A 13,048-nucleotide genomic window follows, 5' to 3' on the forward strand; every position below is an offset into this window, starting at 1 on the left:
TTACTGGCACGCAAAACCTTAAATTAGAGTGAATAAATGAAGACTCGGCACAGCACTTATGAAAGGTTGCCGACCCCTGCTTTAGATTTTAGATTCTAAAGGATTGGCAACAGTTTGATTTATGGGTAAGATCTAATTGGTATATTGACCTGGGCCTGGGGCTTGGTCCTTGGGATTAGGAGAACCTTTTTTCTTTTACTGAGGTATTGGTTTTCATAACCATTTGTCCCCATAAGGAGTGGTGCTTGTGGTGATACTGGGAAACTGGAGTGTCTGAGGGAATTGCTTAATGACTTCTGGTTAGCCAGTGGACTGAAGCCAAAGTCCTCTCTGTTTGGCTGGTTTGGTGTGCCTTAATAGTGAAGGAACCCCAGCCTGGGGCTGTGACTGCCCCATTCTAAGCAATTTGTCCTGAATTGATACTCTCAGTAGTGTCACATAGGTCACATCGTTACAGTGGGTGGAGAGTTGTAGTGACTTTGTTGAAGAAAGTGCATTTTAGTTATGAATGTTTAAAAAAAAATTAAATTAGACTTTCCTTTTTGGGAATAGCACTAGACTCTGTTCCAGATTATAAAGGAATACATTACTATAGTGAAGAGCTACTGCAGAGTTTAATTAACAGTAAGGAAAAAATGGTCTAAGCAAGCCACAGTGAGACATTAGAACCCACATTTACCAAAGGAAGAGATGAGCAAATTTAGAGGACTTTGCAGAGAGCAGGTGTTGTACCGTAGGAATATCATAAATGCTCACAAATTTGGGCAGTGATGGTTACAAAAGCTTACAAAGTGCTCCAGTTGGGCAGAACTACATGCAGCTCAGACATGGGGGATCTCAGGTTCTGGGAAAGGATTGTTAATATCCAATGCTGGCACCCGCAGCAAGTACTTGGTTTTATGAAGCTCTGGAAAGTCTTTCTCTGTCATTCCTATTTTCCACTTGGGAAAGTCTGGTGCAGCCTTCAGCCATAAGTCTTCCATGGGGCCTTTTGCAGTGAACCACCATTCCTAAGGAAAACAAAAGGGAAATGAGAGGCCAGAATGAGACTAGATCTTCAGAGACAGCATTTCCAAGATGGTCAGGAAGGGGAGAAATCTGACAAGAGCCCCCTATTCTTGCTATCGATTGCTATCTATCCCACACTGCCCCACCAGCAAACCAGGGAACAAACTGATTACGAAAGTTGCAATTTGACCTTTGGTTCCCAGCTGGCTTTGGGGAAGGAGGTAATCTGCATCATTCATGCCTAAACCTGGCACGGATCTCTTCCCCTTCCATGCTGGCTCAGCACTGCTGCTCCCCATGCTGTGACCCACGATACAAATAGCCCATACAGGGATGTTGAAGCCCCTTTACTTACGCCCTTTTAGGGCGTAAGTGAATGGTTTTCATTTGATGATTTACTCATGCTTCACGCTACAGAGATGCTATACTGGAAGTATAAATATTGTAGTTACTTATCTTTCTACAAAATACTTTATTGCAATAAAGCAGGCCAGCTGCCTTTACAATGATGACACCAGAACAGAACCATCAAACCACAGAACTGTCCTCCAAGGTGATAAAAATGCATCTTGCAAGGGGACCTGTTCTCTCAGTTTGCCACCAGGGTGGAATTTCTCAGGCTAGGCTGGCAGAGCCTGTGGTTGGAAAGGCCAATTCCAAACTCAAGTCTTCCACATTGTGTATGGCAGAGTACTGTAAACAAGGAGCCAGAGGAGGATCTTACTCAAGTGGTTAGAACTCTACCTGTGTCCATCTGGGTCTGGAAAAAGTTCTCAGACATCCATATTTCAAATCCCCTCTCTTCCTGGGGCATGTCCTTCTGATGAAGGTGGTTGGCCATGGTTTGTATGTCATCCTAGCTGTAGATTTCCCATACTTTTTTTTCCCCTTCTCCTCCAACTGTGATTGGACCAAGCATATTTCTGGCCAATGTCTTTCTAAAAGGCCAATTGCAGGTGCTTCCTGGACCCAAAGCTGTCAGCCTATTAGTATTATTATTTTTATTTGTATTGCCTCATTGTGCTAGGTGCTGGACAAACAGAACAAAAAACCATCCCTGCCCCAAGGAGCTAACAATCTAAGACAAGAGTCAACAGGTGGATACAGACAGACAGGGGAGCACAAGGAAACAGTGAGACAATATTGGTCAACATGGTAGACTATGGTCTCAAAGCACTTGGCATCATGGCAAAGGAGAGTTTTAACTTCAGTGCCCACACTGGCCTTTGTTATCTTGGTCCAAAACAGAACTGTGCAGTTGGGGCCATGGTAGAAGGTCCTGTTAAGACAAACCAACTAGTTTTGAGTTTGTGTCCATAGTAAGCCATCATACCTTTCTTAACCTAATTCTTTCAAGGGATGAGACAAATGTATCCATTTTGCTTCACTTCTAAATTCCAAACTATACACCCCAGCCATTTGCTCCAGTCAGCTCCTGGGCAGGAGAAGAAAATAGGCTCTGTCAAGAAACGCAAGAGCTACATTAGAGCACTGGCTTTGAGATATTTTCTGACATTACCTCACAAGAGTGTGTTAAAATTAGGTCAGGAACTAACACTGCCAATGGAGGGGAGGTATAGCTCAGTGGTTTGAGCATTAGCCTGCTAAACCCAGGGATATGAGCTCAATCCTTGAGGGGGCCACTTAGGGATTTGGGGCAAAAATTGGTCCTACTCATGAAGGCAGGGGGCTGGACTCAATGACCTTTCAAAGTCCCTTCCAGTTCTAGGAGACTGGTATAGCTCCTATTCTTATTAAAACTCTTCCAGTAAGAATGCTTGTTGCTGTTATACGTCCATTGCTCCTGTGGTTACCTTCACTTGTTCCATGTCCTGTCTATATGTGGAGTGTACCATGAAAGCGCATATTTTCATGCATCGCAGGCATGCTACCATCTGGCAGTGTCTTCCAATTATACCAGCTTCTTTGCAGGTGCTTCAGGGCACATGGCCCAGCAGATACGTTGTCATGTAGGTGTCTTGGCTAGACTGCACTAGATCTTTAGTAATGCTCCTGTTTTTAAGTCTTTCTGCATTGCTGCTTGTGAGCCTTTTACATTTTTCTCTGCTTGTCTGACATCTGACAACAGCCAGCTGCTGTTCATCAGAGACTGGGCGTTTCTGTCCCTATTGGGAATAGTAGGCCAGGCAACCAGAAGGTGTGGGGTCAAGAAAAGGAAATTGGGGTGAGGACTGGGTGTGCTGGGACCTACTGACCATGCAATGGAGGTGTAGGAAGGAAGGAGGGGAAGGGTGGCTTGTGCAGGGCTCTTACAAACACACACTCAGGAGAATCTGGGAATGCATTCCCTTCCCAACCCAAATCAGACCTCATCGGTACATTTTCACAACTATAAAGTAGCTTACCAGATCTGAATGGCATTTCTCCTGCTCTCCAGGGTTGAACCTGTAGCTGTCTCAGGAAGCACTGCATCAGATTCCTCTTACTCCTGGCACTCAGAGGCCTTCTCCTCTATGGCTCTCATAATGCAGTCTCCAGTACAGGGAATGTCCATCTCTGCCAGATGCTGGGAAATGCCATCATACATACACCTTCCCTAATTGCTGTGATCATGTGGTACCACAGGCTCTGGCCCTGTCCATAAGGCAGTGAGTATCCTGATGTCGGTGCTGGCCAGCTGGCAGCCTGGTCGGATGATCCAATGAGGCATTGAAGAGATCAGATTGCAAATCAATCACCAGAAGAAGCCTGCCACTGTGGAAGCACTGTGCAGCTAGGGGCCACTCATATGTGCTGCACTGTTTGTACAAGTAGGTGGGTCCTGGCCAGGCTGACTCCTGGTCAATGGAATGCAGACAAGTGACCAGTCAGGCCACCTCTGCAGAATGGGATTGCACTGGGAGGTCCATTTGCACTCTTTGGGCTAACACAACATTGCCCTCTGCTCACCATGACACTGAAAATGACTGAGGCTTGATCAAGGTGGACCTCAAAAAACACAGGTGGCTCAGCACAGTCTATAGCATAATAGAAACCCAAGTGTGTGTGTAGATGTGGAGCATGTTACAGCCATTCTAGGGAGAACATGCTATGTTAACCACGACAAGTTTGACCAAGCCACGATGGGCAGGCAGGTGTAGACAGACGCATGGACAACATGAAAAGGAGATTTAATTTTGCAAATATAAAGTTTGCACTAGAGAGAAAACCACTAGACCCCTAAAAATGATGCTTCTGTAGATCTTCCATCAAAATTTACTCCAAAGCACAAGTTCCAGGAGGCACAGAGCAGGAAGCAATGTTATTTTGGAATGGTTGGACGTGTACTAGAAATGGTCCTAAACCTGTTAAATGTTTTGAATGGGATTATATGCTTCTTAAACCATAGCCCTGAGGATCAGTCCAGTGACGTCAAGGTAAGTACTGTGCACACAATACTGCATAAGACACTTGGGTTGAAATCTCAGGCTTCATCTCACTCCACAGCTTGGCAGATGTGGGCTTGTCTACACTTACCGGGGGATCGACACACGGTGATCAATGCATCAGCGGTCAATTTTGCAGGTCAAGACCCACTAAGTCGACCACAGATCGCTCTCCCGTTGATTCCTATACGCCACCAGATCAAGTAAGGGGAGTCAATGGGAGAGCATCTCCTGTTGACATTGCGTAGCGTGGACTTCGTGGTAAATAGATCTAAGCTACATCAACTTGAGTTATGCAATTCATGTAACTTAAACTACGTATCTTAGATCGACTTTTCCCTGTAGCATAGACAAGGAGTACTGCAGAGTAACCCTGGCAAGAGCTGGAAGCCTATTTGCTGGATTTTGTAAATAGTCACCACTGCAGGGTAAGTAGTAGCACAGTTAATAATTGAGTCCTTGAGAGATTCTGTTCCATTCTGTTGGAGGAGAGTCCTGATGATGTGGGTGGGTGTGGACATACACAACAGGGTGAAGGACCAGGTGCTGTGCATGCTCCTCCCCAAGCCTGGTCCCCAAATGTCATGCCAACCCAGGCTACCTGAGAATATACCACAAATGTTAGTGGAAGTTAGCAGTTAGGTGGGCTTCGGGTGTATGTCACAGTGGTGGGACAGTTCCCTGCCCTTGTCAGGAGTTAAAGAGCTCCTCTGGCACAACCAGCCTCAAGCCAGTGCAGCTGTAAGGCTTGTCCAGCCTAGGTATGAAGGAGCAGGACTGCAGTGCAGCAGTCCCTGATGCCCAGAAGCAGGGGTTGCTGACTGGGGAAACAGCTAGAGAGCCTTGCCCACCCAGGCCCTTGCAGAAAGGAGAAGGGCTGATACTTTTGCCCTTTTCTTGTTCTCTTTTGCTTTGGCTTCCCAAACTGTTTGTTTCGGCTACTTTAATTCCCCCTACCCCTGGGCAAGGGGGCAGAGGCTTTAAACAGCTCTGGACTTTGCGACAGGAACAGTGCCCACCCTCTCCCCCAAGGGGTGCTAGGGAGGTATAGCCTACTGCAGGCACCCAACAGCTCCATCCAGGATTTCAATCATTTGCTTTCACAACCCCTCCCTTGACTTTATCTATATTGCAGCCATTAACCTGTAGCCAGCTCCACTTTCTTCTAGGGAATCCTAAATCCCTTCCCAGAGACCAGCTCATCTGGTGCTCAAAGGAAAGAGCTTTCAGATTACCAGCTCTCAGGACTTACATTGCTGATCTCCAGCCAGGATTTCTCCAGGAGGTTTCCATATATGTCACAGAGTTGGAATGCTTGGGATAGGTAGATTTGGCTCTGTTCTTCATTGCCCAACACCAGGAGGATATAGGCTTTCAGGTGGTAAACCCTAGGGTAATAGATAGGGCTTGTGGAGCATCGAGAGAGAACCTGGTCCAAGTCCTAACAAGAGAACAATTGAGATTCATGTCAGGATGACATCCCAGAGCTTTGAGATCCCTTTGCAGGAATACAGTATGCCTGAGCCAGCTAGGAAGAAACAGGAAACCTGCAGAGAGATAGAAAGTAGCAGGGGTGAGATAAAAACCAGGAAGATTCAGACTGTATGAACTTGTCTTGATCATGCGCTTAGGCTGCACTCACTAAACTGGGCTTTGCAATAGTCTCTTATCTGACCTACAGGACAATTCCTCTTTGGGAATTGTGCACTCTGTGTGGCTGATTTCTCTTCTACCTCCTGTCCAGAGGCCTAAAGATATGTTTCTTGCAAAGTGAGTGGGATGGGGACGAGGGAACATCTGGCACAGCCTTAATAGCATCTTTTTCCACATCTCACAATGTCCGAATAATCTGTCATGGCCCTTTCACCCCACAAATGTACATCAATTACTGGCCCTGAAAACATATAGTTGAAGGGCTGTGATGATGAAATACTGCTTTTTGATCAAGGGTTTCCCCCACTTTCTGAGTTCTCCTACTGGCTTCCTGCCTCTTATTGCATCAACTTCAAGTTTCTCTGTCTCCCCTACAAACTCTACAATGTAGACATAAACCTAGCTGCACGGTGCAAAAATGTTAATGCTTTCTTCCCTCCTCCCTTGCATAGCTGGACACATACAAATATAGAACATCACTTTTGACCAGTTTCCACATTCCACACCAAAAATAGAAGAGTGTATGTGTGCTTTGAGGGCACTTCATTTTGTCTGGGGATTTCCCCTCCTCTCCATTGTAGTGTATTATGGGGGGAGAAGAGTTTTTGCAATTCTTGCCATCAATTTTTGGATGAATCAACTGGAAAGAAGCAAAATTATGATCAACTTCTCCCTCCACTTGGAATAGGTTTTGCATTGGTTATTGCTCATGCTGAGCTGTAGTGCAACACTGAAGGGATTTCAAAACCAAACCATCACCTGAACAGCCATTAAAACCATTACAGGGGCCCAAACAGGCAACTCGGTAATTCAAGGGAGGAGACTAAGGCTAGTAGAGCTGAGTAGATACACAGAGCTGGAGTGCTGCAGGTGTCAGGACCCTGGTATTGAATCCAAGTCCATTAGGTCCCTAAACGATATCCCGAGTGTCCACGCCATGGCTGCACGCTGAACCACTACCCCTGACTGACAGCCTTGGTGCTAAAGGCCTACAGCCCCACAGCAGCTAGGCCCCTGATTGGCTGGACTGACAGCTTTCTCATTGGGCACCTGGACTATATAAAGACCCCAACAGGAAGAGGAAGCTGTCTGAGCAGCAGGCCGTTGCTGCCTGGACCACCTTGCTGCCCTGCTGTTTTGCCTGACCTTGTCTTGCTGCTGTACTGTCTCACCTGACTCTGCCTTGCCTGACTGCACCTACCTATCTTGCTAACCCAAACCCTTGGATTGGATCTCCTGGCTACAGAACCCCTGCAAGAACTCTGACCATTGCCCCGGACTGCCTGTAATATCAGTTGTCCTCCCAGTTACCAGACCTCCCACACACCACTAGACCATGACTTTGGACTTCCCTAGTCTGTTTCCCATCCTGACCTATCATAATGCCCAGTGTCTGAAAGAGAAGTGTGTAGGGAAACTTGACAGCTGGTTGCTCCCAATGGGCCTGATTCAAAGCCCGTTGAAACCCGTAGAAAGACTCCCACAGACATCACAGGCTTTGGATCAGGTCCTCCATGTCTAACAGCCACCAGGAGATATCCAGCCTCCATTTCCAGATATTGCATTTTACAGTCTTTCCACATAATGTGGACTTCTCCTTCTCCCTCTCACCTTTAGCGTCTTAGTACGAGTCTCCCGGACCAATTCAGGCTTTTCCTCAATGTGTTTCCGTAGCACAAGGACCTCACACTCCAAGAATCTACAGAATCCACTGGTAGCAAAGAATGAGGCATTAGTTCTCCTCAGCAACCTTCTGGCCTTTTCAAACGGCTCCTTGAAGTTTCCCCACTGCTGAAGTCTGGCAAACCTAGATCACCGAGAGAGAGAGAGATCCACATAAGATTTGCTGTAGGGGACTGGACTATTGGACCAGCCAGCGGCACCGATCTATAGATGGAACACTCACACTGCATCTAGCTACCTGCACAGTGCTATACAATGGGGAGAGGAATTCTTCCTAATGCATGCAGCAAAGCATGAGATATGATTACCACCCACTTAGATTGTACTTTGGGGGCAGTGACTGTCTCATTGTTCTGTGTTTGTACAGCACCGAGCACAGCAGGGTACTGGTTCATGACTAGGACTCCTAGGTACAATGATGTTGATTATAATAATTTAATGTAAAATAAAGTTGTTTTTACTGGACCTAAAATTATCCATCTGAGGCATGTGCCATCATGACAAAAACTTTTCAGCCACCCCGCCAGCTAAGGTGGCCTTAAGGCTCATCAACACCCCATTCAGTCCTCTAGTAGAACTGGCCCAGTTCTGCCACCCTTACTCACGTTGAGAAGTACCTGATCAGCCAAGTAGTCACACTGATTTCAACAGGACTCATGGACTAAATTGTTATTCAACATGAGTACAGATGGCAGAATCCGGCCCAAAGTTTCTGAGTTCCAACCCACCATATGGCAAAATAAAGATTAAACCAGTAACACAGCAAAGCAATTTTGAGGAGACTTGGTATGTTACCAAATGGCCAGGGATGAATACAGCCCCAACATGATGCTGTTCTGAGAGATAAGGATGCAGTTTTTTTCATTGTGCTGTATGAATTCCAGGCACTCTTTAAATGACTTAAATGAAAATCCTGTAAAAGAAATTTGCATTAGAAAAGCTGTTTCCCCTTCTGGTGAAGGTGTATTTCCCTATTCTAAAACTACCATAAGTACAAGATAGTCAAGAGGGATTTTGGAAGTAGCTGAATCGCCTGGCAGAAAAAATCCTCAGATCTCGATGAAAATCTAAAAGGAATGCTGCAAGATTTGAAGTTTTAACTGAGTTTCTTGGGGTTGTCACAGGCTCTGTATCAGTGATCTCTAGTGCAAGGGGAGAAACCTTGTACTGGGCAGAAAAAATGAAAGCATCATCACCCAAGCATGCAGTCCACTATTAAACTGCCCATGTTTCTGTAACACCGACAGATCCCAATTGACAGCAGCTGGGATAGAATCTGAGACCTCTGGAGCTTGGTGCATGAGCTAAAAGCCAGCTGCCTGTTAGCTAAGGTTGTAGAGCAGACTCATACTCTCGCTCTAAGTGGTCTCAGTGCCACTAGATGGGACAGAATACCACACTCAGGAGGTGCGTGGGTTACATTTATTCTCCACAATGGATGCAATGCAGGGATGGGCAAAGCAATTCCTATGTTGTGGAGCAGCAGCAGTCCTTCCATAAGGAAAGTTGCCACTTGGATCCCATTATCCATCCCTCTCTTTCTAAAAGGAGGATCTCCTTAAACTACAGAGCATCTAACGAAGTGAGTATTTACCCATGAAAACTCATGCTCCAATACGTCTATTAGTCTATAAGGTGCCCAGGACTCTTTGCTGCCAGAACAAAAAGAGAGTTTCAGATTCTTCCAACTTTTTTGTCACTTTTGTAGGGGAAACAATCCAAATAACCACAACCAAACACCCAAAGAGAATTGACTTCAGCAGATCGCTGCCTTTGATCACGATTGTGAGAGTAACCTTGCCTATGTAAGCAGAGTCAGGATGAGCTCTATCCTGACATCTGGTGGAAAGAATTTCAGAGAGTGTATTTGCATAGGCACGCCTACCCCATCCCATGCTGGCGAGCTGTGGGACTGCTTTGTGACAGAAATGACTCAACCTCAGTTGAGTGGTACTTGCTAGACAAGGGACATGGGTTCCAAAACCCAGTGAATTGAGAGAGGCTGGGGACAGGTATCTGTGTCTGGTGGTGCAGTCTCCTTGTGGAGCCAGAAGCACCAGTTCCACCCCCTCCTCTCTCCACTGTGGAATGTCAGAGTTGATTTTTGTTTTCCCCTCAAGAATCTAGATACAGGTTACTGAGCTGAACTCACTTTGGGCTAATGGTGCACTAGCACTGGGGCTCCCCTACTAAGAGCTGAGATCACTAAGAGTTGAAATCACTAAAGAGCTGAAATTACTGAGCTGAGAGCACTGAGTACTGTGCTAACTAGTGTGGGAGCCTGAATCTATACTGTGGAACAGAGCAGCTGTCGGAGTGGAGCAGTTGTGGGGACGGCTGGAGCGGATCATGGGACAGCTGGTGGCAGCAGAGCGGATGGCAGAGCGGAGTAGCTGTGGGACAGGTGGAGCGGCCCACAGAGCGAGCGGAGCCGAGCAGTTTGCAGAGAGAACTGGAGCAGCTCATGGAGCAGAACAGCTGGTGGAGCGGAGCAGTTTCTGAGGACGGCTGGAGGAGCAGAGTGGAGCGGCTGGTAAAGAGGAGCAGTTCGTGGAGAAGGCGGAAGCAGAACCCACGGAGAGGCAGGGCAGTTGGCCCCGGACCACGTAAGGTGCCCCTTTCTACCCAGGCTGGGGGGAAAGACCTCTACAGATAAACTCTCGAACTCTGGGGTGGCATTGACCAGAGACTTTTGGGTTGTTGGACTTTGGGGTGATTGGACTTAAAACTCTAAGGGGAAAAAGGACAGTGCCAAATGTACTTGGAGGTGGGTTTTTGTTTATGGTTTGTGTTATAACCCTGTTTGTGGTGTTTCTCCAATGGGATGCCGCATTGATTCCTTCCTTTATTAAAAAGATTTTGCTACACTCAGACTCCGTGCTTGCGAGAGGGGAAGTATTGCCTCCTAGAGGCGCCCAGGGGGGTGTGGTATGTGAATGTCCCAGGTCACTTGGTGAGGGCTCGAGCCGGTTATGCATTGTGTTACTGAAACGGAACCCCTGGATACTGAACCCAGCCCTTGTTGCTGCCAACTCAGAGGGGCAGAAGGGTTATACCTACAATAGGTTATTAAACACATTTAACAGATACTCCAAGGAACAGACATTCCTACACTGGCTAGCTTGATGTAGCATGTAAAAGGACTGCTGGAGCCCTAGACTTTCACTGCAAGGAAAGTCTCTAACTCTTTCCCTTGCAGAAGCAGAGCTCACAGCATAGTCAGATCAGTAGAGAAGCTAGACTTGTCAAAGAAAAAAGGTTTCCCACCACCAATCAAAGGTTCACAAGGGAGTTCTCCCCTCTTGCAGACCTCAGGAAACCCACTGTAAGGTGGTGTGAAGTGACCACTTCATCTCCCAGCCAAGCCCCCTGTTCTCACACAGTCTCCTCATTTTGTGGCTTTCTGAAGTCTGTACTAAGGCAGCTGTGATCCTGGAGACCTTGGGCCAGGTCTATGATTCAATGTTTTACCAGTCCAGTTAAGTCAGTTAGGGGAGTGATTTTTTTAATGAGATAGCTGTGCCAGCCAAAGCCCTAGCATGTAGCAGCTATATTGAGTGGGGAAAGGGCTTTTGCCAGTACAGTTTATGTCATTCACAAAACTGGTATAAGCTGTACCAGTCAAATTTTTTTGCTGGTATAACTGCATCTCCATTAGCAGGGTTTTGCCATTTCAGCCATACTGATATAGTTATACTGGCAAAGGTTTTAAGTGTACACAAGGCTTTAGATGTGCGGAGTGCCCGGGGGCTAAAAGGAGCAGGGTGATTGGGGGGAATTCCTCCATGCGGCTGACTGAAGTCTGCAGAACCCCAGTTAGCCTTAGGAGATTTGTTAGCCAACTTTACAACCTCCCACTCCCATTATAAAGCTCCAGATTCGTATGGGAATATCCCAAAAGTTTCAACGTTTACACAGATATCAACATCCCCTCATCGGAGCTACAACCCCTTTTCTGTTAAACCTTTTAACTCTCTTCTTTAAAAGCATGTCAATTGCTGTTTAACCACAAACGAGATGCCAGAATGGCGCCACCATTTTTTGGCAGTGTTGACATGGCGACCATCCCTGTCCAGGAGTGTCTTTGCTAAGCAGGCCATTATCTGTTGTCCTCATCACCCAGTACTTACCAGCATAAAGCAAGAGTTCTAAACAGTAAGAAAAGAAACAAGCCATCTCAATGATTCTCTCCTCCTCAACTGCCAACTCCTCCAGCCAGCTCAGTACTTGCACACAATCTTGGTACCTAGACATCATGGAGAATTATTGCATGACTCATTTTATTCTGTGTTTCTCCCTTTATTTCCTTTCCTCTTTTCATGTCTCATTCTCTATCCTCCCATCCATCATTCCACTCATATATCTATCCTATTTTTCTCTCCAAGGATCTTTGGTGAACAAGCTTATGGAGAAGGACTTCAAGGATGCCCAACAAGACACTGAGTGGATAGATACGTTCCGCTGTGGTCCTTCCCAGGTGCACAAAGTATCCCGATGTTCATATAAGTGTCTGCAAGGTCCACTGTGGAGAGCTAATTGCCTTTCCAGCTGGTCATTGACAAGAAAAAGCACCATGAGCAGTGCATATAGAAGCCAGGTGGCCAACCTATTACTACAGACAAACATGCCCCAGCAGAAGGAACAGTTGTGAGAACAAGTCTGTTCAGGAAGCCACTGTGGCTCAGAGAAAGTTCTTATAGACCAGGGGTAGGCACGTGAGCTGATTTTCAATGGCACTCATACTGCCCGGGTCCTGGCCACTATTCCAGGAGACTCTGAATTTTAATTTAATTTTAAAAGAAGCTTCTAAAACATTTTTAAAACCTTATTTACTTTACATATAACAATAGTTTAGTTATATATTATAGATATATGTAAGCAGAGTCAGGATAAGCTCTACCCTGACATCTGGTGGAAAGAATTTCAGAGAGTATATTTGCATAGGCACACCTACCCCATCCCATGCTGCCGAGCTGTGAGACTGCTTTGTGACAAATGACTCAACCTCAGTTGGGTGGTACTTGCTAGACAAGGGACATGGGTTCCAAAACCCAGTGAATTGAGAGAGGCTGGGGACAGGTATCTGTGTCTGGTGGTGCAGTCTCCTTGTGGAGCCAGAAGCACCAGTTCCACCCCCTCCTCTCTCCACTGTGGAATGTCAGAGTTGATTTTTTTTATTCCCTCAAGAATCTAGATACAGGTTACTGAGCTGAACTCACTTTGGGCTAATGGTGCACTAGCACTGGGGCTCCCCTACTAAGAGCTGAGATCACTAAGAATTGAAATCACTAAAGAGCTGAAATTACTGAGCTGAGAGC

General features: G+C 46.3%; 1 protein-coding gene across 1 annotated transcript in view; it reads right to left on the reverse strand.

Annotated features, from left to right (window-relative positions):
* Positions 1-398: 398 nt before the first annotated feature.
* ADCY10 (adenylate cyclase 10) overlaps positions 399-13,048 on the reverse strand; it is a 79,397-nt gene continuing 66,747 nt past the window's right edge. Inside the window, exons 30-34 of the mRNA XM_030573906.1 lie at positions 11,861-11,976; positions 8,526-8,643; positions 7,659-7,854; positions 5,647-5,835; positions 399-1,010 (exon numbers count right to left, since the gene is read on the reverse strand). Of these exons, the coding sequence (XP_030429766.1) occupies positions 822-1,010; positions 5,647-5,835; positions 7,659-7,854; positions 8,526-8,643; positions 11,861-11,976 (808 nt within the window). The 3' untranslated portion in view covers positions 399-821. The remainder of the gene's footprint in view (positions 1,011-5,646; positions 5,836-7,658; positions 7,855-8,525; positions 8,644-11,860; positions 11,977-13,048) is intronic.

This window comes from Gopherus evgoodei, chromosome 8 (assembly GCF_007399415.2).
Source record: "Gopherus evgoodei ecotype Sinaloan lineage chromosome 8, rGopEvg1_v1.p, whole genome shotgun sequence".
Taxonomy (NCBI): Eukaryota; Metazoa; Chordata; order Testudines; family Testudinidae; genus Gopherus; species Gopherus evgoodei.